At 44.5% G+C, this 26,312-nt stretch overlaps 2 protein-coding genes across 3 annotated transcripts in view; both read left to right on the plus strand.

Annotated features, from left to right (window-relative positions):
• Positions 1-14,823, plus strand: part of BEND5 (BEN domain containing 5) — a 48,393-nt gene extending 33,570 nt beyond the window's left edge. For both annotated transcript variants that reach the window (XM_012639490.1, XM_012639489.1), the window contains exons 4-6: positions 546-694; positions 6,512-6,725; positions 14,646-14,823. In XM_012639490.1, coding sequence (XP_012494944.1) covers positions 546-694; positions 6,512-6,725; positions 14,646-14,803 — 521 coding nt within the window. In that variant the 3' untranslated portion in view covers positions 14,804-14,823. The remainder of the gene's footprint in view (positions 1-545; positions 695-6,511; positions 6,726-14,645) is intronic.
• The window catches only part of AGBL4 (ATP/GTP binding protein-like 4), a 1,510,571-nt gene that overhangs the window by 1,298,624 nt on the left and 185,635 nt on the right, over positions 1-26,312 (plus strand). The window lies entirely within an intron of this gene.

A 26,312-nucleotide genomic window follows, 5' to 3' on the forward strand; every position in this document is an offset into this window, starting at 1 on the left:
GCATGTCCCACATCCCAGAAGTAGCCCTCCTTGCTCTTGGCTCTGCTGTCCTTTCTCACCCTTCCTTCTCTCTGCAGGACCAGGGGCTTTCATCTTTGCTCGTCGTATCTTTCCTTACCTCCCTTCGTCTGCTGTGGCCTTCTCCACTGTAGGCTGCTGAGGTGGGGTTTTTGGCAAGTACACAATTTACATATTCCAGTAATTGCCACCCCTTCTCCTCTAACCCAATCTTAACAGAACATCTTTCCTGTACAGGAATTTGAGTCTCCTGCCTTTCCATTTAGACAATGACACCCTAGAACAGTGCTCCTCATTCATACTTAATTAGAGTCTAGTCCATTCTTGTCTTCCAGTTTTTCACCTTTCCCTTGTGACATTCATACCTCATATTATTTTTGAGTCTGGGTTTAAGTGTAGTCCAATGGACAAAAATAAGCTAGCATTTTTTTTTTTGTGCCACTATGTGCTGATAGATGCATAGTTAAAAATATTTGCCTTTTATTTTCCTTGGAGTTCTAGACAGATTTCTTTTCTTAACTGCCTAGGTCCTGCCATTGACCTGGAAAAAGTAAAGTCAGAATGTCTCGAGCCCGAACCGGAGTTACGGAGCACTTTCAGTGAGGAAGCAAATACGTCGTCCTATTACCCCGCTCCTGCACCTGTCATGGACAAGTATATCCTAGACAATGGCAAGGTAGTGTTTTAAGCTCAATATCCATTCCCTACAAGTGTTTGTTAGTCAGAGTAAAGATGGAGACTATGGTGGGAGCTTTCCACAACACAGCATGACTGGTTGGCTTCTTGGCCTAGCCCTGAGTGACTATTTCTGGAATTTTTCTGTTATAACTAGTGTAGCTTTGCTAGGACCTTTTCCTCTTCCTTCTTCCTCCTTTCTTTCTTTTTCTTTTCTTTTCTTTTTTCTTTTTTTTTTTTTTTTTTAACATTTTGGGCCAAAGCAACTGTAGAACTAAACTGACATTTTAAAATAGCTTATTAGTGAGAAAGATATTTTTTAAAATTCCCATGATAGTGTGATGGAACTTGTTCTACCTTTCTATGAAACCAGATGCTTACATTTATCAGGTGAACTGAAAATGAAGCATCTGATTTACAGATAACAACTCAATACATATTTGTTGACTGTTTACGAAGTATCTGTATGTTCCAAGCCCTGTGTTAGATACTATGAACACGGGGAAGAATAAGACATGCTTTCTGTCCCCAAGCTGCCTTTGAGCTGTATATTCTGCAGTGGTTAGCCCACAGTCCCAGGGCAACATATAACTCCTCAGATTTTCTTATATGACTCTTGAAAACAAATCATGAAAGAAGACATAAGCACTATTAGTAATTGTATTGATACAGGATTGAAAACTAATAGAATAGCCTTTAGAAGTCTTAAAGTCACGTGATGCTATAGCAGCAGGGCACGGGAGGGAACTGTTCTGACATCCTTCTAACATCAAAATGAATTCATCTTCAAAGAAGAACATCAGACCCTTTTATCTAGGCACTGGTAAAAATCCAGCTTTAGTATTATACTCTCTGCCACCCTGGCACACATTGTAGACATCACCTCTCATTCTCCTTAAAGAGTCGTCTGTGTCAGTTCATTTTTCTTGCCTCATGCTTCGAAAGGTCTCTGTTTATCTAGTATCATTCCCCAGTGGGTTGATGAGAAAGAAAAGGTTGTTTTATTTGGGTTTGTACAGGTATATCCCTGCAGCTGGCCATCCTGAGCCAAAGCAAATATTGTCAAGCTGAGGAAATGAAACCTATTAGTTTTCAGGGCTCTCTTGGATGTGCTGTCAGTCCTTGCATCTCCCACTGAGCGCTTCCTCTCCTATAGAGGCAAGGCTGTTGGGCCAGGCCACAGGCCCTGCCTTGCTCCATTCAACAGGCTTGAGAAATCAGCTTTGCAGAGGAGAGGCGGCAGGACAGAGTAGAAGCAAGCATCCCGGAGCCTGAGTTCTTAGCATAGCTGTGTGACCTTGGGCAGATCCTTCGATTCTCTGCAGCCCAGTTTCCTTACCTGCGAAAGGTGGGATCTGATTGATGCTCTCCATATGCCTTTTTTGACTCAAACTGTGTAGCTAAGTTTGGTAGACCTTCTCTGATTGGAATTTAAAAAAGATAGGACTATTCTATGTTTGTTGATTTCCTTTTAGTCATGACCACTTTGTGAAATGACAAGAGAGGTTTTCTTAAAGTAGCTTCCCAGAGAAATCTATTTCTCTCTTGCTTTGAAGCTGATGGACAGTCTCTGAGCATTATAGGGGACCCCTTTTGCAAAGATAGCATTCTTCTCCCACAAAATGGCTCTCTCAAACCTCATTTAATTTTTTTTACACGTGAGTTGAACAACAAATCTTGAAAAATGCCTATTTTGTTTTTTCACTGGTTTTTACCAGGATGTTGCTATAAGACAAACCTGGTTTTTGTTTGCATCTAGTTTGTAGTCAGGCAGAGAGATTATTAAGGTGGAGGAAAGAAAGCAGACCTGCTGAAAATGGATGGCAGCATCCCAGAGCAGCATGTCCCACATCCCAGAAGTAGCCCTCCTTGCTCTTGGCTCTGCTGTCCTTTCTCACCCTTCCTTCTCTCTGCAGGACCAGGGGCTTTCATCTCCGCAAGGCTGGGAATGGGATCCATTTCCTAGTAGAAAATGAGTTTTGTCCTATAAAACATTTCACAAAGATATATTTTGATCAAGTCCCATCCTACCAGATGCCATATTTTTAATAACCCCCTTGACACGTAACACTAACATTTTGGCCAAATAGTGTACTGTGGTTTACATAGACAGGGCTTGCCACACAAGTTACTTGATTCTGATAAAGGGCATGGCTTTTCTTTGTCTAAGATGTTTTATTTCACAAACTCATTGAATCATAAAGCTGGAAAGACCATTAAAGTTTAAATCGTCTAATTTATGCATAGTATGGCTGGAGGAAACACATCCGGAGAAGGGACTGTCTACAGTTACACAACAGGTTAGAGCCAGGCAGGAACTGGAAGCCAGTTCCCAGGCCGATGCTCTTCCCAGTCTATTCTGCTGCATCCTAAAAGCTGTGCATTGTGCCAGGTGACCTTGAGCCTTGCTGACCTCAGGGGCCCTTATCTCAAATGCCCGAGAATATATCTGCGATTATTCTTACACAGGACCATTTCTTTCTGTGCTATAAAGTTGGCCTTTTACTGGAGTGAATGTCAGAAAATATTTTCTTCTCCAAGGAACAGCAGCTCACCAGAACTAAAAACTACTGCCATAAAGACATTAAATATGCCTGTGAGCTTCCTACTGCTTTGTGTTCAGTCTAGTCCTTATCACTTTGTGGGGACAGAAGAGGCAAAGCCTTGAATCTCCCCACCAAGATATACGGTGAAGGGATCAATCAGATGGTAAAGGCTCTAAGTGGGCTAGAAATTCAGAAGGGATAGAACTTAGCCCTGGAGTAATTAAGGAGTGTTACCTGGATTTTAGACTGGGGCTTGAAAGATTAGCAGGCTTCAGAAAACATAAGGGGAAGCATTCATCCCTGGGCAGGGGAATGGCACGAGCAGAGACATGGGGAGGAGAAAGGAGACGAAGGATGGAACAGTTACTGAGTGTGTGCTGTTCTAACATTTTATTCATCTGTTCTCATTTAATCCCCAAGGCAGCTCTATGAATTAGGTAATGACCAGCCTGCTGCACAGCTGAGAGAAGTAAGGCTCAGAGAAGGAAAGTGACTGGCTCAAGTTAACCAGCTAGTAGGTAGAAGAGCAGGAATTTACACCCAGGGCTAGTGGCTCCAGATCCCATCCTCTCTCTGTTATAGCACAGTGGAAACAGAAGGAAATGAATGAGTGCAGGAGCTTTGTAGAGTGATGAACATAGTAGGGGAATGAAGGTTAATAGATAGAATGGATTCTAGTGGGCCTTGAAAGCCACGCTGTGGATTAGATGTGACAGAAAACAGAGATCCATCCGAAATTCCAGAGCATTGACATGAAAACAGAGTTGAAAGACCACGGAAGTCATGTAGTCAAAGAAGGAAAGAGGTGTTTTAGGAAACTTAATCTGTCGGTGATTACAGGGTGGGCTGGAGGGAGCAGGGACTGGAAGCAGGAAGACCAGTCCCTGGCTGTTTTCCTGGTTTCCCGTCTGCTGTGGGGAACTGCAGTGGAGGCTGGCGCAGGAAGTGGCCAGGCAGATGCAGAGGAAAACCCTGCTGTGTTTCAGCTACATCAGTACCACCAGGACACTGGTAGCTGCAGGGAAGCCTGGGAGAGCAGGACCTTCAGGATCACACAGATTTGGGTTTGAATCTTGATTCTGAAATTTACTGATTATGTGTCTTAGGAAAAGTAATTAATCTTACTGAATCTCTGTTCACATCTGTAAAATGGGAATAATAACTTCTACCTATTTCCATCTCTTAATGTCATTATGAGGATTAAACAAATCGAGTATACAATACCTGGTTCATTATAGGTACTCAAAAAATATTAGCATCCCCTTTCTCTTATGAACATTGGCTAAAATGACTGTCATCTGCCTTTTAAGAATAATAAATTAAACGATCATAGGAAAGCAAGGCCCAGGGTAAACAAGAGCAGAGATCTTTGAAAAACTGAAGTTGTCTTCCATCTCTAAGATTTTTTGATTTAGAATTTAATCTAACTCAAAATTTCTTGTTTTCCCCCTATTTCAGGAAGCTTGTGTGGGTGGCTCCAGAGTTTCATCAAGGGAGGTGACGCAGGGTCCTGCAGGGAGCAGCAGGGGACTTGTCCTCAGCGTGCCCAACCTGGCACACAGACTGCCCACCTGCAGTTCAGACTGCAGAGAAAAGGCCAGACTTGACCTTGAGGTCAGCGTTGCCTAGTCAGCCCCAGGGAGCACATCTCACAGCAGGGTTGCTTATCTTTCCTGAGCTATATGAACAGATTTGCGGTACTGAAGTTTACAGCACAGAGAGGCCAGGTGGAGCTGGTTATCTGATTGCCTGCCACGCGGTCTGAATGATCTTTTGAGCAAAAGGAGGGGAAGTCAGACATGGCAGGTGGATTGTTTACTTACTAATGTCCGTGGGTGGGCTGTGTTGCTATATTTTTTTCTTTTTGATAGTTGGAACACCTCAGTAATTGCTGCGGCAAAAAGTGTTGCTGGCTGACCTGTCTGCCTATCTGTGTGTGCCCACCTTCCTTCCTAAGCCAAACTTATGTAGAAAGATCTTTAATTGTCTTTCAAATGATGGGTCTTGCCAGTCTGCCACCAGTTTGGGAGTGTGTGCAGTCTCTCAGCCCAGGACCTTGCCCAAGATGTCTCCTGCTCATGCAATATTGGTGACCTGCAGGTCTCTCTGAAAACAAGGACCTTTGGCAGAGCTTTCTCATGCTCCTTAGAAAGTTTAGCTCATTAGCAGCTGCCTTCCCACTGTCCCCACAGAGGCCATTTCCTCCCTTCATAGACTCAGCAGAAGCACAATATACATGGCAATGTCAAAGTCAAAACTATTTTTTAATGATTAATGTTAGTAAATGGTTTGCAAGTTGTTATAAGAGCCAGAAAGGAAAACTACTTTAAAAGCTTGTAGCTTATTGCTAGAACATTCTGAATCTTTTTCATTTATTGGCTCTGCACTGAAACTTTCTGACTGCTTCCCTTACAGGAAGCATAAGATTGTGGTCTGTTCTGTGTGCTGTCGGAATCAAACTGGGTGGATTGTGGTTGTGTTTAATTTGTTAAAATCATAGGTATTTTGAGCCAGAAGGAAATCCAACTCTCCCACTTCACAGACAGAGAAACTGAAGCTCAGAGATGAGAAAGGACTTGCACAGCTACACTCTGATCAGCAGGGCAGCTGCTCCCCCCTGCTCCAGCAGGCAGGGGTTTGTAAACTGAGCAGTATGTCGGGATTATCTGGGCAGCTTTAAACCATCCTAATGCCTAGGCCACACCTAGACCAAACAAATCAGAATCTCTGAGAGTGGGGCCCAGCACCAGCAATTTTTATAGCTCCCTGTTATATAGTGACCCCTGCGTGCAGCCAAGGTTGAGAGTCACTCTGCTAGGAGGGTATGTGTCCCAGAATGTTCACATTAGAGGGAGGCAGGTCTTTCCACGGTGTGACACAGAACGGAGTTAAGCAATGTGTCCTGAGATTCAGTCAGGCTCTGAGCAGCCTTGTGATGACGTGAGTGCAGTTTAGAATCCCAGCTCTGTCCCTTTCTAGTTGAGTGACTTTCAGCAAGTCACCTTGCCTTTCTGAACCTGGTTTCTTCATCTGAAATGAAAACAGTGTCGCCATGAAGATTTGAGATGGTGACTCTAAAGCACTAGAATAAGGCCTGGCACATTGCAGGTATTCAGTAAATGATAGTGGTTATTTTTACCCTAAAGAAAGTTAATTTAGAGTTTGTGGTATGAACCCTTACCGTCGTGCAGCAGTGCTTTTACAGGACAAGAGAAGCCTCCCACTGCCCTCCCGTTGCACTGAACAGGTGCTGGTGTTCTTATCCCTTTCAGGTCCATCTGGGAAGCGGGATTTGGGTTGATGAGGAGAAATGGCACCAGCTACAAGTAACCCAAGGAGATTCCAAGTACACAAAGAACTTGGCAGTCATGATTTGGGGAACAGATGTTCTGAAAAACAGAAGTGTCACAGGAGTCGCCACAAAAAAAAAGAAAGATGCAGTCCCTAAGCCACCCCTCTCGCCTCACAAACTCAGCATCGTCAGAGGTAGGTCACGGAGTGGAAACACAATGGCTGAGAGTCTGTCCTCTACTCTGTCAAGAATGTATTAGGCACAATTCAATTCCACAAACACTTACTGCAGCTCGGCATACCAGGCCCTGGACTGGGCAGGGGACCCAGGAGCAGATATCCCAGATGTCCTGGAAGAGCCCACATTTAACAGGTCAGATGAGCTCTGGAGGCAAGTACAGTTCAGGGAACTAGCATGAGAGAGGGACAGATTACATGCTAAGGGACTTCTCAGGTGGGGAGAATAAATACCCTTAGCTAGAAAATCAAGGAAGAATTCCTGGGGACGGGAGGTCACTGACTGGGCCTTGAAGGACACGTCAGACGTGGAGACACAGGTGTGTATGCAGAGGTACTGCGCGAGGCAGAAGCACCTTGAACAAAGGCGTGGAGATGGGATAGGAGATGGGGTAGGAGAGAGTGGTGCTGTGTGCAGACAGCAGTGAAGGTCGAGGCTGGGGGATACAGTTCTTGGTGGTTCTAGCATTGGCCCTGAAGCAGTTAATGAGAAGAAGACTAGCTGATGGTCACTGGACTCAGCTTCCTGTCTGGTGTTTGGGAAGGGTTGGAGGGGAGGCAAAGAAATGGGAGTTATTTGTCTCCCTAGAGATAAGTCTACATCCTGGACTCCTTGATTTGCCTGCCTGCTTTCTTCCCCTTCTTCCTTCTCTCCCCTCCTTCCTTCCTACCCAGTCTTCCTCCCTTCCTCCCCTCCTTCCCTTCTTTTTTCTTTCTCTCTTTTCTCTCCTTCTTTCCTCCTTTCTTTCCCCTGTCTTCTCACTTTCTTCTTTCTTCCCTCCCCCTCTCCCACCGTCTCTCCATCCATCATTCTTCGCCAGGCCCTCTGCTGGGTACTGAGGACACAAAGAGGGGTAAGACACAGTCTCCACCTGCAAGGAGCTCGCAGTTTCTTGGGGAGGACAAATACAAAAACAACTAGTTACTGTGCAGAAATACAAACTATAGAGACAGACAGCAGCGTAGAGGGAGCGCAGAGAATATATTAGTTGCTGATTATTTTATGCACTTACTATGTTTCAGATACTTTTTTTTTAAATGGTTCTCTTTTTAAAAACACTTCTATATATATTAACTATTATCCTCATAATAATCCTACTGTTGGCTACTATTATTATTCTTGTTTTACAAATGAAGAAACTGAGACACAGAGATGCTAAGCAACTTGACCAGGTCTTACAGCTCGTAGGAATAGAGCCAGGAGTCCAAGCTTTGAGGATCTGTGCTCATAAACCACTATTCTCTAAGCGTCCAGGTCTGCCATATTTTCATGAGGAAAGTAAGACTCAGTCAGTTAACACATACATTTTGAGCAGGCCCCATGGCAGGTTCTGGGGGAAGACAACAAATATGTCCAGAACCAAGTCAGATAGTTCCAGGTACTGTGAGCTTCCTTATATGATGTGGCGGGACAAAGATGGCTGCACCAGCTGGGGTGGTTGGAGAAGGTCAGTTTGAGGAGGTGACATTTGAGCCACAAGCTGGGTGTGGAAGAGGCAGCCCTGTGAAGGTCTGAGGGGTGGCCAATCAGGCGGAATAAGCGGCAGGTGCAGAGGCTAGCGTGCTCAAGGAGTGGAGAAGTGTCTGCGGTGTAGAGGAGGGGAGAGTGAGGTCAGGGAGGTGGGCAAGAGCTGGTCTTATAGAGCCAGAAGGCCGCTGTAAACAGCTTGGATTTACTCTGCTGCAGCAGAAAGGCAATGGAGTTCTCCCAGTCGTGGAGTGACCACATGGGAGATCAGTTAGAAAGCTGACGCAGGGCTCTCAGGGAGAGATGCTGCTGCCATAGACTGAGGGTACAGCAGGGGAAGTGGAGAAAAATGCCCAGGTTGAGGGTATATTTTGGAGGTTGGCAGGACACAGAGAGATTAAGCAAAGAGCCTGAGGTCACGGCTACAGATTTCAGAGCCTGTATTCAAAACCACACCCCCTTACTCTGGTCTGGGGCTTGTTCTGCTGTAACACAGCTGCCTCCCTTTCCTGGCTGGCTCGTGATGAATTGATTTAGGCAGCCACTTATTTTTAGATAATCAGAGGTAGCCTTCAGTCTGGCTGCTGTCTGAAGCAGTAAAGCCTGATTTAGGAGGTCGCCCTGAGAAAGAGGCTCTCCCAGGGCTGAAGCTTTGCCTTGCCTGGTAGGGGGCCGACCTCTAATTCTGCTACACTTGTTAGAACGTGACTCAGCAGGTCCTGGGTACCTTCCCATAACTGGCTGTCCTTACCATTGTCATGTGATATAAAATCATCTGCTGGGTGTCTGCCTCGGCCCTGGGGACCATATCTGATTCGTCTCTGTGTCCTTGTTGCCTAGCACAGTGCCTGGCACACGGTAGGAGCTCAGTAAATGAGCATTGAGTAAAAACACTGAGACCCACAAGCTGATCCCCTGACTGACCATTAGTGTGATTTCTTGCAAATCACTTTTTCTCTCCATGTCTCAGTTCCCTTCACTGAAAACTTACCTCTTAAGATAGTCAGGATTGCTGAGGACCGTAGCAGTGACACAGTTGGGAAGAATACGCCTCAGCTGCGTGGCTGGGGCCGTTACACACCCACCGTCCTCAGCCCCAGCTGGGACCTGGATCATCTGCCACGTCCTCTGAGTTTCCCTCCCTGATCTACTCCCCCACTTTCCAATCTCTTTTTAAATTTCTCTGCTCTGTCTCCAAACATGATACTCCATTCCACACCTATATCTTTCGCAAAAGATGGCCTTGTCTCTTCCTTCACAGAGAAAGGTAATTTCGACAGCTTCTAACCACCACACCTACAGACTTAACTCTATGCCCCTGTTTTTCATGTCTCAAAAGAAGCGTTTCCTCCTCTTATTTGGTGCTGGTAATTCTCTCTAGCTGGGCCCTAGGTCCCAGTCCACCTGCCTTCCTACGTACTTTGTTGCTCCAATTATGCCCCTGTTCTACCGATTCCTTCTCAACAATGTTTAAATATGCCTTGATTACTCATTTCTTACAAAAGCAAACACTCTTTTGAGGGCACTTACGTCACCCAGCTGCTGCAGTGTCTCTCTTTCTTCACATCCAGGCTTCTCGAGAGACTTCTCCATGCTCACTGTGTCCCTGGCAATGCCTCTCCATCTTCAACCCACTTCTCTCCTGTCCTGCCAAGTGTTCCTTGGCAGATCTCCTCACCTCCCATCATTCCCATTGCCGTCAGCGTGCTCTTGGCTCTGGATTCAAATCCGTACTCCTCACTTGGCTGCTGCCCGGTGATCTGGCCTCAGTTACCCCTCTGACCTTGTCTCGCACCACACTTCCCACTTGCCCCCTGCTGTAGCCACAGAGACCTTCTTCCAGCTCCTTCCTGTTCCACTGCCGGCAATGCCCTTCCTGATCTGCACTCTCCCTCCCTGTCACTTAGAGATGCCTCCCAGCCACCCCGTCTAAAGTAGCCTCTCCATTGCTGCCTGTCACATCACCCTGCTTAAGCCTCTGCATAGCAATTCTTATTTACGTGTTTACTCAATAATTGTCTCCCCCCACACACACCTCTATTAGAATATAAACTTCATCAGCATCTTATTCAGGGCTAGCCCATAGTAAGAGCTCAATGGATATTTGTTGAATCAATGAATGAGGATTCCCAAATCTATGTTTGACCTCAGTTCATACTTCTGAGTTCCTGATACATCTACCCAAGTGCCCAGTAGTCATCTCCTCGTGGATGTCCACATGACATTGGCAAAACTGCTGTCTCCTTCTCCACAAAGCCTCCCACCTCTCGTATGTTCCCTGTCTTGGTGAGTGACGCCACCAGCCCAGGACCCAGGCCTCGCCCTTGACTCTTCAGCATGCCTCACTGTTCAGCCCCCAAATACCTCCTAACCCATCTGCTTCTGTCCATAGCCGCTGCCCCCCTCTCATAGCCCAGGCCACACCACTTCTCCCCTCCGCTACTCCAGCAGCTTCCAGACTCCTCTCTCCATTATGTAACCAGAGCGATCATTCAGAAACCAGATCTGATCTTTCACCACCACCCCAGTCACAGCCAGTTCATAGTGTTCATTATTAAAGGCTAAGCTTCTTAACATGCCATAAAAGCACCTTCATAATCTGGCCCCTGGCTATATCTCCAGCATTATTTTTCAGCAATATTGCCCCTGAACTCTTAGTTCTTACCATGATGAACTCCTGTATTCCCTGCATAAGCCCTGTTCCCTCTCACGTTGGGGAATTTGTAAATGCTGATCACAGTGCCTGGAACATAGGTCACACTACCTACTTGTCACCTCAGATCTGCTCAGGGGAACCTTCCTTCAGGACGTCGTCCCTGACCTCTTTGGGTGGGTGGGTGCTTCTGTCATATGTCCCAGAGCACCCAGTGCCTACCTCAGTTCTCTTCCTACTGTATCTTTGCCTCCTAGGAGCCTTTTCCACCTGCCCCTTAGAGCCTATAAATGCTCACCATGTAAGTGAATAAGAAGGGAATTGACTTGCCCAAGGCCATACAATAGATAAGAGACAGAGCCAAGCTGAACTGGGGTTTCAGGCTTCCTGCTGTCACCAGAGTTGTCTTGTGTTACTGAAATACAATGTTGATTATTACTTTTTTACTACAACAGGCAGGTTTGAAGTCTGTCTCCCATCCCATCATACAATCACTGTTGTTAGCCTAATTATTTGAGCTATTCCAGATTGCATTTGGCTGGTTCTTCCCATGCACGCTGTCTGCAAGATTGAGATTGTTTGTATTTATTTTGTCTTATTTTATCACATTTAGTCACATTTGCCACATAGAAATGGCAAAAGCCTTTACACTCACAGAGGTGGTAAGGATTTTCTCTTCTCTTTGATTTTAAAATCATTCCTTACCAGACAGCAGAAGGATGGGGTGAATGCTGATACTGCTTTAGAAAGATGAAAGCAGGAGAGCTCGAGCAGAGTCTTGCTCTAATGACAAGCTCCAGAATGACAGTTAAACCTATTAAGGTCAAATGACCTTTTGCAGAGTGTCTGAGTTTTCTAAATGAGCCTCAGCATTGCGTTCTGGTTAATTTTTATAACTTTTTTAATAGGACACATTAGCGCTGTTATAAACCTTGTTAATTAAGCGATAATCTCAAATGCTCTCTCGCAGAGCGAGACATTCCCAGCAACTGCAGGTGATTAATATCTAGAGTCTAACGAAAGCCTTTTAATCAACCTGAGAAGCCGTTCAGTGCTGTTGCCCCTAGGAAATGAGAATGATTGGAATTCTGTGGGGGCCCCTCTGAAAACCTTCCTCCATTTGCACTTTTCTCTTTCTACTATGGCTTCTGCTAGGGCTTCTAAGGGCCATCACACCCACTCTCCTGCCTTCCTCTTCTCTCCTTTGCCTCTGTACTTGCCATTATTACCTTGTAGGCAGCTGGACTTAGACTGGAAGGATCTCCTTAGATTATCTGATCTGACATCCCAGAGAGATAGTGAAACTGAGACCCAGAGAGGTTCCCCCTAGAGGTTGCACAGCATCTAGGGTTGGAGCTAGACTTGAACCCCTGAACTTCTAAGCAGTTCTCATCACAGGCCATCTCCCTCATTTGGTTCAGGTTCCAGCAAAGTCACTGTGCCTGTTTGCTTTTTCTTGGCCCAGGGCTGGAGAGGGAAGCCCAAGCATCCCAGTGTGTGGAGGGAGACTGTGTGGTTACAGTTCTGTTAGATTGTAGTCAGTGCTTCAGCAAGAAGAAGAACCCAGGCAGGTGTGGGAGCATAGAGTTGTAGGTAGAGCGGGGTCTTTAACTCAGTCAGGGAGGTCCCAAGAAGGCTGAATCTGGAAGAATGAGTAGGATTTAGGCAGGTGAAGAGTGATTCCAGGGTATTCTGGGCAGAGACGAGAAAAGACACTGATGTGTCGGGCAGCTTGGAATGGAGAGGGAATTGCAGGTGAACATAGCAGAGGTGGGGCTGGAGAGACAGGGCCCTCTGCCTTCCTGTCTCTCAGTCCTTATGGAAAGGCCAAGGCAAGATGAAGTGAGGATTAATCAGACTTGGGAGCAGTCAGGAAGCAGTAGAGGTCAAGTAAAAGCTTTTAAAGGCTTCCCTGTGCAAAGCCCTTCTCAGTGGGGAATAAAGGGTGCCCCAGAGAAAAGCTTAGAGCACATGCACCCGCAGCACGCACAGCAACAGGAGGCAGGCTGGCTGGCTCCGTGCCCAGGGGAAGGCTCCGAGCGTGGGGAGGCAGCAAGGGATTCTGCCCTGTGCTCACGCCCCTTCTCTGGGCCTCTGATCTTCTCATATGTAAGTGGAGGAGTTAGCACAACTTAGTCTTCATAAGCCCCTCTAGTGTTGACATTCTGCATCTCTGAGAGGATTGCCTGCTCTGGGCCGTCTTCGTAAAGACGAGATTTTGCTTATTCTCCATAGCAATTCCCCAAGATTGGATTGTCATTCCTGTTTAGGGGAGGAAACTCAGGCTCAAAGAACTTAAAGTTTTCGCCCATGATTACACACCCTGGGGGTACATTCCCCACCCTCACTCTAGTCCTCTTACATCCAGAATGTTTGTGTTCCCTCAGGTTTCCCTCAAAAAGCATTTATTCATGCATTCATTTAACATATATTTACTTAAGCTTGTCCCTGTGCCAAGCACTGTGCTAGACCCTAGGAATTAATAGTTGTATATACATAAAATACCTGGAACAACCCCATACAGTGAGGTGTAGTATTCCTTACAGTTTGAAAAAGGCTGGCAACATGTTTATCCGACATGCCTCATGGCGGCCTTTAAAAAGATATCTGTGACTTGTTATCCTTGTTTATGAGGTGAGGGATTGGGGGCAATGATTTGCACCAGGTCCCCACACTAGGAAGTCAGCTGAAATCAGGCTCCAGCCAGGCCTTGTCTGGGGCTGACTCTTTGCTTCCTCACAGCAAATGGTAGCCTCAGTAAGAGAATGGCCGTCCTAAGCCTCATTAGTAGTCGCCACAGTGAAACACCACTCCATACCCACCAGTTTGTCAAAACCTTAATCATGCGACAATGTCAAGTGCTGTTGAAATGAGGCAACCAGTACTTGGACAGGAGTGCCAGTCAGCACAACCACTTTGGGAAACAATTTACTAAGCATCACCTAGTAATGTTGAATATGCACACATCTTAACATTCAGCCAATTCCACACCTGGCCCGATACTAAAGAGTTTCCTACATGTGTACCCCAGAGACATGTGCCAGGGTATTTGTAACTACAAAACCAAGTGTCCAGGGACAATAAAATGGGTAAACAAATTGTGATACAGTCATACAACACAACACTACTCATCAGTGAAAAGGAATGACCTACAGCTCTATGTTTCATGGATAAATCTCAAAACTAAAACATTTGAGTGAAAAAAGCAAGTCAAAAGGATATATAGAATATAGGCACATTGGTAAAAAGGTTAAAAACAAGGAAAAATAAACTTCATGTTATTTAAGGATATGTACATGTGTTAACACCAAAAGCAAAGCAAAGCAAAATTTCAGAATAGTTACCCCTGGTGAGAGAGAGGAGGGAAGAGGATTAGGGGGGGGCATCTAAGGCTTTCAGAGGGACAGTGATGTCCTGCTAAGCTGGGTGGTGGGCACGGGGGGTTTTAGCATTATTTGTTTTTATTTTAGGCTAGTCAATTAAAGCAGTGGGAGTGGAGAAGGAATAAAGAAATCTGTAACTGGTCGTGATCAATTATTTGTAAACTTACCATTTTTACAGTATAAATTTACAGTGTATATTTACTCTTTTCTAAGTACATTTTATGATGCAAATTTAAAAATATAGCTATTCCAAATATGTGAATTGGTATTTGGGAAGTATGTCAGGAGGCACGTTTTCTTTTACCCCCCCTTAAAAGATTTGTACTCAAATTCACCATTAATCCTTGGCCTTCTTGTTTCTTCTCCCTGTCTAGAGTGTTTGTATGACAGAATAGCACAAGAAACTGTGGATGAAACTGAAATTGCACAGAGACTCTCCAAAGTCAACAAGTACATCTGTGAAAAAATCATGGATATCAATAAATCCTGTAAAAATGAAGAACGAAGGGAAGCAAAATACAATTTGCAATAAACTTTGGATTTTTCATAAAGCCTTCGTGTTTTCCTTGTATGGCGTGTGATATGCGAGCGATGGTGCTGTCCAAATCAGGCCCCACCACGAGTGGTAGTACATGGGCAGGGGGCCAGCTGGGTTCTGAAGCCAGCGGCTTGTTCTGAACTTGGACTTCCCGCTCCAAAGAAGGCAGGTGGATTTGCTGATACCCAGGCAGCAGCCTAGTGCTGATGTTGTTCTGGGGATGGGAAAAGCACTCTTTTCAAAGGGGGATAAGGGGTCTCTGAGTTGCCTATCACTTGACCGGGATTTGAACTGATATTTTCACCATTCAAGGACTTCTATCTCTGTTCCTCTATTTTGCTATATAATAAAGCTTCATTAATTCTTTGATGTACACAATCATTATCCTTATTTATTTAGAATATTAATGTGAAGTGGAGGTGACCAGTGTGCTATAAGGCCTGGAATGTCTTCCTTTCGGGGGAGGAACATTCAGGCTGAAAGAGAGAAAATTCATAAGAGACGCGGTTGCTATCTAGGTATGTGAAGGGCTATCTCAAAAGAAAAAGATTACTTTCTCTGATTTCAAAGGCCAGATCTTGGGCCAATCACCTTCGTCACTCAGGATGATCTGAGATTCAGCTTCCCTGATAATTCGAATCAATCTTTGTAAAGGAATGAAGGGAGTGATAATGTCAGATGTGGTATAAAGGAACATTCAGGAAGTAGAGACATTGTCGCCTGGTATCAGTTCTTTCATCCTATCTTGTATCTCAAGTGTTCTTTGAAGTTACATAATTTTTATGTCATTCTTTATTCAGTTACTGAATCTCTAAAGTGCCTGGCACACATTTGGCAAACCACATTCGAGCTTCCTGTTGATTTGCACTTTGTTTCTGTAATGCCTATGAAGTGTGCATGGTGTTAGAAAGGGCAAGGGCTTTGGGCTGACGCTTCTAGACTCAAGCCTGGCTCTCTGCTTGCTTTGGGCTTAACCCATCTTCTCTGAATTTCCATTTTCTATTCCATAAAAAGGAAATAATACATACCTTGCAGAGTCGCTACAAGAATCAGAGATAACATACATAATAAAGTGCTCGATAAATGTTGGCAATTTCTGATTATTGGCTTTTAGTTATTGGTTGGAAAGCTTTGGCCTTTGGTTTCTCTAATGGTTTATCCATTAATTGGTGGTCTGTAACTAAAAGCTCAAGGTCACTGGGATAAGTAGAGGAGGTGGCTGCCACTTTGAGAACTTTTACTAAATAAAATCCTTTACAATGTGAAATATTATATGCTTGCTAATGGGATACATAGATGTGAATTTCTCTTTATGGTATTTTCCTGGCTCTCTGCAAACTGGCAATATAAGCAGTCTGGGACTGATCACTTACCTTCTCAGAGTCCTTATCAGTATAATAAGGAAAATAATGCCTACCTCACAGGGCGTATGGATAATTTAATAATAATAAAAATACTTAATATGTGCCAGGACTTTTCTAAGTGTTTAACATAGGTTAATTCATTTCATGAGATAAGTAAAGTTCCTGACACTTCGTAGATATTCAATAAATTCTTCTTGTTAAGATACGTTCATTTAAAGGCCTGGGGCATCTTGGGCATGAAGAATGTGGAATGCATGAGACTAGAAGAAAGCATGTATCATTGTTGAGATGGTCTCCTTTTCTCCCTAAGCATAGGAAAGACACAAATACCCAGATCTGCATTTCTCTTTAAAGACGAGTATAGTAAGGTACCTGCTATATAGGTGCTTTTAGTCTAGTGGGGGAAATAGTTATGGAAATATCTACAATAAAAATGCTATTACATATGTGAAAGTGTTTTGGGTAATGTGTAATACATATGTTACGTTAGAGACAGAACAGGGCTGGGAAAGATTGTGGAATCTGGGTTCAAATCCTGCCTTTACCACTTCCAGGCAGGTCACTTGACCTCTCCAGGCCTTGTTTCTTTTAATGTCGAGATAATGATCCCTAACTCAGGGTGCTTGTGAAGAGTAATCTAGATAAAATCTATGAAAAGGCTCCGTAAATCACAAAGACCCATGCAGATGTTAGTTATTATTTTAGCACATAAGGCGGAATGTAATCAGGAATGGATACACGAATGAAGCATGCTTGTAAGAGCCAGTTCTGATACAGAATCAAGAGGTTTCACACACTAGTTAGACTGAGATGGTTTTGAGCCCCCCTTGTGTACCTGGTGCCTTGTTACTGTGATATGGGGGCAAGATCATCATTTTTACACACAAATGAAGAAATGGGCTCAGAGAAGATTAAATAAGTTCTTGTCTGAGGCCCTGGCGCCGTCAGCAGTGGAGCTGGATCAGAATCCAGGTCTGTGCAAAACCTGCCCTTTTACCTCTTGCCTGAAAGATGAGTGGAAACTTATGGCCTGAGCTTAGAATCTAGCCATGTAATCTCAGGGTACATTTAGGGGAATCTCAACCGGAGTGATCGGTCAATGGATTAATTCAGGCCATTTGGAGGGACTGGGAATAATGATACTGTTTATAAGCATTCATAGTTTTATTACATTCAAATACAGAACATAAAACTGAAATTCTTATTATATATTAATAATAAAGTGTTTCCCAAACTTTCCCAATTTTAAAAATTGGCTGAGGTGCTTAAAATAGAGATTTCCTGGGCTTTGGCTTTGAAAGCCTGATTCATTAGATCTGGGATAAGGCTGGGAATGTGTATTTTAACACAAGTACCACTTTTGAAAAATACCAGTTTCGTAGAATTCATTAGAAGCCCAGCTGCAACGAAAGAATAGGAGTGTTTCCTATGTAAAAAGAAACGAGCCAAAAAACTGATGTTCCTTCTAAAGTGCCTAGAGATATTTGAAATTGAGAATAAATTTCTTCTTAAATAACTGAGGATCTGCCCTAACACCTTGTTTAGAGTTCCACTTCACGCTCACCAAATGCTGTTTAGCTGGGCACGATGCAGAAGGTGACTCTCTGTCTAGGCACCAGTGATTTGTCCCTCACTTATACGCTTAGATTCTTTTGATTCCTGAGCCAGGCCAGTGAGTCATGTAGGCGAGGACAGTCAACACCGAGGTGGCAAGACCTGAATCAATGAGGTTTGGGCATTTGTCTGCAGAAGCCCTGGCAACAACTTCTCTGTTACCAGATGAAACAGAAAAATGGGACTTGGCTTATTTTCTAGCTAAGGAAAATGTGTTGGTAAACTGTTAGGTGTTTGTGTGTTTCTTGTATGCATTTCTAAATTATGACTTTTTTGTAATTATAAAGAAATAAAAACTACAGAAACTTTTGGAAAAATAGGGGAAACCCTCCAAATTGCACTGTTGAAAGCTTTGTGATGTATCTCACCTAGTCTTTTTTCAAAGGTGTAAATATGTATTTTACTTACGTTTACAGTGTATGATCAGATTTGTATAGTTCTCTTTGCATTTAACATGTTTCCCTGTATTTTGTGAAATTTATAACCATCAGTTCCAACATCCACAAACTGTACTGACACAAAGCTACAATCGAGTGAACCATCTGACCAGCTGCCCAGGCACTTACAGTGGGGCTAACCCATAGGTCTGCCAGTTCAGGAAGGGCCTCACCGCGCGCCGTCATCAAGTGTGGTGGTAGGATGAGCTTGCGTTAAGACGGAGATGCATTCGCGTTCAGTTCCCGACCCTAGCACTCACTACCTCGCTCGCGACAAGTTATTTCGTCTTTCTTAACACCATCTGCAAAATGGAGGAAATAATACCTAGTTATGGGGTTACTGGGGGGACCGAAAATGTAATTAAAGTGTCTAAACAAGAGAGGCTAAATGGTCATCAGCGTTAACGTTGGGATTCTTCTCCTCTGTTCTTCTTTCGCTACACCTGTTCATGACTCACCAGAGTGTGCTCCTGGCCGGTCTGTAACCTGCTGACCTCTTACAAGGTGGCCTTGGCTTTCATGCCCACCTTTGGCTCTCTACATTTGTCGTGCTTATCCCGCCATTCTCGGTCCCCTGGGGCTCTTCCCTGTGCATGTTGACTAGGCTCACCCCTGGGCCTCCAGCTCCCCTCACCCAGCACAGCCCCCATCCCCTGCCACCCAGCTGGCCCATTTGCCCCTCTTTGGATTTTTAGATTGTTTATGAATAAAACTCAGATGAAGAATTTTATGTTGCACAGTGTTTTCCTTTATATTTTTCATTGTTTTCTTAGGGTGGTTTCACCAGGGTCAAAAGGAATGATATTTTTATCACTCTTGATACATATAATGGGTGTGACCACTCTTTAAATTATTTTCCCAACTTAATAGGGAAAAAAAACTATTATATTTTATATTGTCTTTGATTATTGCCAATACTGCACATCTCTCCAGAGTTTGATTTCTTCTTTACAGAAAAGAAAAACTTGTCTAAAACCTGTAAGTAGTTCTAGCAGAATCCATTTCATTTTCTGTGTTTAGTATTCTCATGCATCTCAAATTGACTGAGGAGTAAAGAAAAATTAAATTAAATTAAAGTATTCTTATGGACCAATGTGTTTACCTTAGGCATATAATTTTTGCTTTTATATCTGCAAATTGACATACCAAAAGATAGTTTCGTCACTTCTTTTGAAGGAATTGATCCATTTCTGCCAGGCAGCCTCATAGGGTCATGGAACCTAAGGGTCGAAGGTGAACTTTGAGGTTCTCCACCCAGATCCCACTGTAAGCAAATGCCTCTCCAGACCATGCTTGAATACCTCCAGGTACGAGGAATTCATCTTCCTACCCAGGAGTCCATCCAATTATTGCCATCAGTAAAATGTTCTTCCGTTGAGCTAAAAACCTACTTCTTTCAGACTTTTTAAATTTAACTTTTTAATTGACAAATAATAATTGTACATATTCATGGGGTACACAGTGATGTTTCAATACTCATGTGTAGTTATAGATCAGAGTAATTAGCATATCCATCATCTCAAAGATTTATCATTTCTTTTTTTGGGAACATTCAATAACCTCCTTCTGGCTCAAAATCTCTCTCTAAAACCACACGGAATGCTTCCACTTGTACCCTTTGTTGAGTTAAAGGTGGCTATCATTTCTCCTCACCGACTAAGAAATAGGTCAAATTCTGTCCCATCGTTTCTCGTGTGAGGGAGGCTGCATGGGAAAATGGGGACCCTGGACTTAAACAGCACCGTGTTCAAGTCCTGATTCTCCCACTCAGTAGTATGTGACCCTGAACAAATTCTTAACCTCTCTCTCTTAGCTTCAATTTTCCTGTTTTAAAAACGGGAATAGTAATAGCTACCTCACAGGACTGTGTCAAGTGTTATGTAAGATAATGTGAATAAAGTACCTGGGCAGCCAATATCTCTCGGTTCCCTAATCCTAAGAACACCTGACCATCCTGACTGCTCCTCTATGGATGTGTCCCTAAAGAAGGGGCTCAGGACTGGACATGGTACTCTGGGATGAGTCTGATCAGCAGAATGTCACCCCTTACTCTCAGGCTTTGAATTAGCATCTTTAGCAATAGAATTATCTCATATTGAGCCAATAAGGTTCAATAAGTCAAGATTGAGAGTGTATGGTGGGGGGAACATCACCAAACACTCCCCTGTTCCCTTTTTTTGGCTAACACAATTCTTGTCTCTTTGGTTTACTCTGTTGTAAGTGAAAGAGCATCGATTTGGAGCCAGAGAGACTCACCCTAAATTCAAATCCTGCCTTCACTATTGATTAGATTAGAGGAAATTGGGCAAGTTCCTTGAAGTCTCCCAGCCCCAGTCACCTTGCCTATTATACAGTTGCTATGGTGATCGTACCGGCTTGCTGCTGTGCCTCGCCTGCGGTCCCCACTGGACCCCAATCCCAGCCTTTGGTAAACGTGGAGTCTTTTTCTTTTTCCCTCCCCTTTTTTATTCTGAAAGCTCTTTAGTCCCACTACCCCCCTCAATTGTGTGAATTTTTCAAATATATTTCTTAAATGAAATACAGGACTTTGCATTCATTCCTGTTCCATTTCATTTTATTGGTTTCAGCCCAACATTCCAGCTGGTTGAGATCTTCTCTTCCATTTGTGTTTAAAGTACAAAAGAAAATTTGAAGAAAGCCAAAGCCTAAAAAGAAAACCCAGCCACAACACCCAGAGCCAAGCCTAACTGCGTGTTCACTTCTGAGAGTCCCTTCCACCTGTCCGCGGGCAGCAAACACCTTTGTTCATGGCGGCTGGCCAGCGTTGGCCAGCCTCCTATGCGACACCTGCACCCGCCTTACCCGTTCCACGTCAGATGGCAAACATTTCCCTCTCTGCTGCCTGATTCTCATAGCTGTCATTTTAACACCTTTCCCAGTATTGGGCCACGAATAACTTCTTATCTCTTCGTGTATATTTTGTTGTCTCTAGTTTTTTACTATTAGAGATGCTGCTGCTATGATTGTTTATGATTGTTTTCCTTACATTAGCTTTCTTTCTTAGAGTAAATTCCCAGGAGTGAGCTAATTGTGTTAAAGGACAAGAACATTTTTTAGTCCTTTCCATGCATTGTTATATTGCTTTCCAAAAGGTCGTTAAGCCATACTTCAAGCAGTATAGACATGCATGTGCCAGTTTTCCACAACTTCATCAGTATTTGGAATTTTTATAGTTTGACAAATTAGCTTTCTATATAGATGTACTTTTTCAACTTCTTCCTCTGTGAATTGTCCATGCATACATTTGGGTATTTGAGGGATCCTTTTGGAATTTTATTCTATTATATATCCTTCCTCCAAGTTTTATCATACATAAATATGATCCTTTGTATCAAGGATCGATAATAACATTCAGTTCAGTAAAGAGCCATGTGGTCCTCCACTAGAGACCTCTCTTCTATTCTCTCTAATTAGTATTCACTGAGCTGGATTATTCTAGTAGTTAGGACTCCTCCACCTTGTCGTGGTCAGGGAAGGGCTCTGAGATGTGACATTTGCACTGACCCCTGAAGGATGTGAATGGCTGCGAGGTCGTTTGTCTCTCTGTGCATCCCTCCATCCATTCACCTTAAATGTGCTGAATATCTAGCCTGTGCCCAGCACTGTGCCAGGCACTGCTGGTCCAGTCAGACTAGGGAGTTATGCTGGAGGTGCAGCTGCAAGCCCGGTGCCCTTCCAACCACACTAGAATGTGCTCTTTCAGCCACAGTTGTGCTAGTTCCCAAGGATTTGGTCAGTTTACAGTTTCCATTCCATTACGTAATAGGAGAGAGAGATTGAGTATTCTAGCTTCACCACCATCTGTATCCAGAAGTTCCTCCATGAGTCATTATGGAATTTTTTTCAGTCATTCAACAAATACCTACTAGGTGTCAGTCACTGGTTTAAATGCCTGAGATGTATCAGCGAAAAAAACAAAGATCCTCTCTCATGGAGCTTACAATCTAGTGAGGGTAGAATGGAATGGGGAGGAAGATAATAAGTATAATAATTTTAAAAAACTGCAGAAGAAAGTGATAAATGCTGTGAAAAAAGGAAAAAGCAGATGAGGGCAAGGCAGATTGCTGGTGCAAGGGGGTTGTGTTATCTGTGGGCGCCCAGGGTGGGCTTCGCTGGGAGGTGAGATCTGAGCAAAGACCAGAAGGAGGTGGGGGTGGCCAGCGTGGCACGGGAGCCCTACCCAGGACCCCGGCCGCGGGAACCGGAAGTGTGTAAGGAGCACGGGAGGCATGGGGTGTTAGATATGTCCTGTCTACCTGCTGCCTCGGTTTTACTTCAAGATGGAGGGGAGAAGGAAGTGGAGAGAAGGAGGAAGGGAGAGTTAATTTTAACTGATACTTTAAAACACTTTAGGTAACAACAACCAAGACTGTATTATGCCATAGAAGAAGCATTTTCATGAGGAAAATTAAACAGGAAGCTTCAAAAAAATTCGGCACTCGAAGGTGTGCCGATGGTCCTGCCTATACCCTCCCCCAGTCCCTACAGAGGCCCCTGAGGGGAAGGTCTACCGAGTCCTGGCTGTGGACAGATTAGATGTGGGGCTCTGAGTCAGGGTGTCCTGGGTTTGAATCCAGCCTCCGTCTCTTCCCAGGTGAGTCACACTCTTCCTGAAGCCTCCATTTCCTCATCAGAAAAATGGGAGGATATCAGGCAGCCGAAATAGCTCAGTTGGGAGGGCGTTAGACTGAAGAAAAATGAGGACAGTAATTCTCAGCCTGCATTTGTTGGAAGAACAAAATGAAGCAGCACACAAGAAAGCTCCTGGCACAAACGCTGGCTCCCTGCCAGACTGCCTTCCTTGCACTGACCTGTCGCTTCACCAGATGACGGTATCTGGGAAGTTGACCCTGGACATACCGACTAGCTCTGCAGCCTTGGCCTGGGTTCCCTCTTGCGTGGTGCAGCAGCAATGACACCTCATCTGAGTGTTTGCTCTGAGGATTCACGAAATCCATGGTGCAAAGTGTGTCAGGAGCATGGCCTGAAAAGGTCCTGGCCAGATCCATGTCCTATTGCCGGTGCGGTACCTCAGGTCTCTGGTAGGGTACACCTGTCCTCACCCCCACAGGTGCAGCCCAACACTTTGCGTATTAAAATATAAAGAACCAGCTTTATCTAGTGAGGGGAGATCTACTCTATAGAGTATTGGTGCTCATTCTATCTCTTCCAACTGAGCTGCTGACTCCAGGCATTTCTGGAAAGACAGCAAGAAGGGTGCTCCCAGCATGGGTAGCCTGGGTGATCAGTAAATGCTTGTTGAATGAATGAATGAATGAGTGGCTATATCATTATCATGTTGACTAATAACATAGAAGACTTTACACCTATTATTGCATGTGATTCCTCATAGCAATTCTGTTATGTGTCTTTATTTTGAAGATAAGGAAACTGAGGCTGGAGAGAGGGATAATGTGAATTTCCTGAGTCACAGGGTCATTGGATGAAACTTAAGCCCATGTGCCCCAAGGCAAAATCCAGTGCTCTTTTCTCTCTGAACCAGTGGCTCTAAAATTTCAGCCAACATCAGAATCTCCTGGGGGGCTTGTTAAAACACAAATCGCAGCCACACCCCAGAGCTTCTGATTCAGCTAGTCTAGTGTGAGGCTCACAAATTTACATTTCTAACAATTTCCCGGGTGATCCTGATGCTGCTAGTCTGGGGCCCACACTTTGAAAACCACTGTTCTAACCAATCTACTTTTTCATACTGTAGTCATGACACATGGCATATAATTACATCTTGGGGAATTCAAATGAACAGACCATGACCAGAAGAAGCTGTGGGTAGAAGGGCAGAAAGCAGGACAGAGTGCTTGAGCCTAGAAGCCAGGTCTGCCGCCACTTTGGGGCTCACTCTCCCATGTAGAGTGGGATGGCCATGCTGACTCTCCTTGCCTCCCAAGGATGGAGGTAGATTGGATGAGATCATGGAAGAAGGGCTATTTCAAGTAAGCTTTAAAACCCCAGGAATCAATAGGGTGAATCATTCCTATTTCTGTCATTTTCTGGCTCATATCCAGGTTCCCAGACCCCCCCCCCCGACCAACACCAACACCCACCCATACCAAGTAAGCTTTAAAACCCCAGGAATCAATAGGGTGAATCATTCCTATTTCTGTCATTTTCTGGCTCATATCCAGGTTCCCAGACCCCCCCCCCAACCAATACACCAACACCCACCCATACCAAATAAACAAAAAGTGACCAGAATTCCTGGCGAGTACCTATACTGGCTTGTCAATTTTCTCTCTCTGTTCCTGCTATCTGAATAATTTCTTTCATTTCTTCTTTTCTAAATTATCTGAATAATTCATAAATTGCATCATAATTACATTCACCATCCACTTTAGCCTCTTGGCTTCTCTTTTATTCACTGCTATATTCCCAGCCCCTAGTATATAGTATACGCTCATTTAAAAATTACTGAATGAATAAATGACAAAAGTCAAAGACCCATTAGGAGGCTGTGGCCCCACTCCAGAACTGGATTAGAGCAAAGGACCCCAGGATGGAAGAGAGGAATGAAGCAAAGACAAACTCTGGGGTCATGGCAGCTCAATCCCAGTGCTGGGAATACAGCTCTGTCCCCGGTGAGCTCAACCGGCCCAGCCCTGGGCCTCTGCCCAGAGTCAGGCCACAGGGGTTCCTGATCAGGCCAGTGGCTTTATGGGAGAAGGGAGGTCATAAGTGTCGAGGGCCTGAGTCATTCCTATACATATGGTTCTGTGAGAAGAATGTAGACAAGGGACCCTCCTCCCACCCTGGAATAGGCACCTGAAATTTGCCCAGAAACCCTTAGTGATCCCAGATTGCCAATAATCGCACTGGACCCCCGGCCTTGTTGTAGCAGCCATCAGAGAAGCCACACGGGGAACAAATGCCAAGGTAGCTTTCCCTGCATCATTGTCCTTGGTTTCCTGCCATTAATTCCTCAGCAAATCTCATTCATGGCCACTTGCAGCTATATCCAGAACTTGGCAGAAATGGGATTTCCGTGTTGGGATCATTTCTGGAGACTTCAGGGTCTGAATTGCAGCCATCCCAGGGGCTGTGGGGGTCTGTTTGCCCTACACCCCAGTCTCACCCTCACATACACCTAACCCTACTTCCACCCTTGGGAAAATAGCGACTTGGTTAAAATGGTTTTCTGAATCAACAATATGTCAGCATAGTTATAAATTCCCTTGCACCATCCAAGGACACCCCACCCCTTGCCCCGTCCCAGCCACAGACAGCACGGGATGGGAAGGAGCACCCTCAAGCTTTAAACATCACCCAGTCTTCCACGGCCCTCCCCCAGGGCTCCTTCGATCCTTCTACCTTCGGCTCCTTGGTCCTGCTCAGTCTGAGGCCCTAGCTCATTCTCGTCCCTCTTCTGGGTCATTAAGTGGGGAAGAAAACCTATCTTCCCCGGGCTTGAAGACTCAGCTCGAACATAATTTTCTCTAAGAGCCTGTTTCCATCTCTTCCTGAAAGGATTCCCTCCCTTCCATAGTTTCCCAAATTTTCCTCCACCCCTCACTCCTAACCCCAAACTTCCCTGTATCTTAACACTCAGAGCATTGTATTATAATGTCTATTTGGCTGTCTCTTTCCCCCAGCTGTCAGCGAACTGGGGGCAGAACTGTATTAATTCATCTCTACACATGTTTGCTGAGCTGCAACTATGTGCTAGGTGTAGGAGATATAGATATAGATATATTGTTAAAATACCTAATATTTATTGAGAACTTACTATTTGCTAGCCACCGTTCACTCTTTTAATTCTCGTGCAACCCTGCGAAGCAGATACTATGACCATCTGCATTTCACACATGAGGACACTGACTTAATAAGGTTGAGTAACTTGCTCAAGATGTCACCACCGTGACCTGAGAAGGCAGGACTGGAGTCTGAGTCTGTGTGACTCCAGTGCCTGGTGTCTTAACAGCTGTGCTAAGATGCCACATAGGATCTTTCGGCGTTGACACAAGCTGTTTCTTCCATCTGGACCTTGGACCTTCAGCTGCCTCCTCCGCTTCATGGCCCACTTCTCCTCCTCCCGGGAGGTCTTCACTGCTCCAT

The sequence above is a fragment of the Propithecus coquereli genome, unplaced genomic scaffold (assembly GCF_000956105.1).
Source record: "Propithecus coquereli isolate 6110/MARCELLA unplaced genomic scaffold, Pcoq_1.0 Scaffold14, whole genome shotgun sequence".
Classification (NCBI taxonomy): domain Eukaryota; kingdom Metazoa; phylum Chordata; class Mammalia; order Primates; family Indriidae; genus Propithecus; species Propithecus coquereli.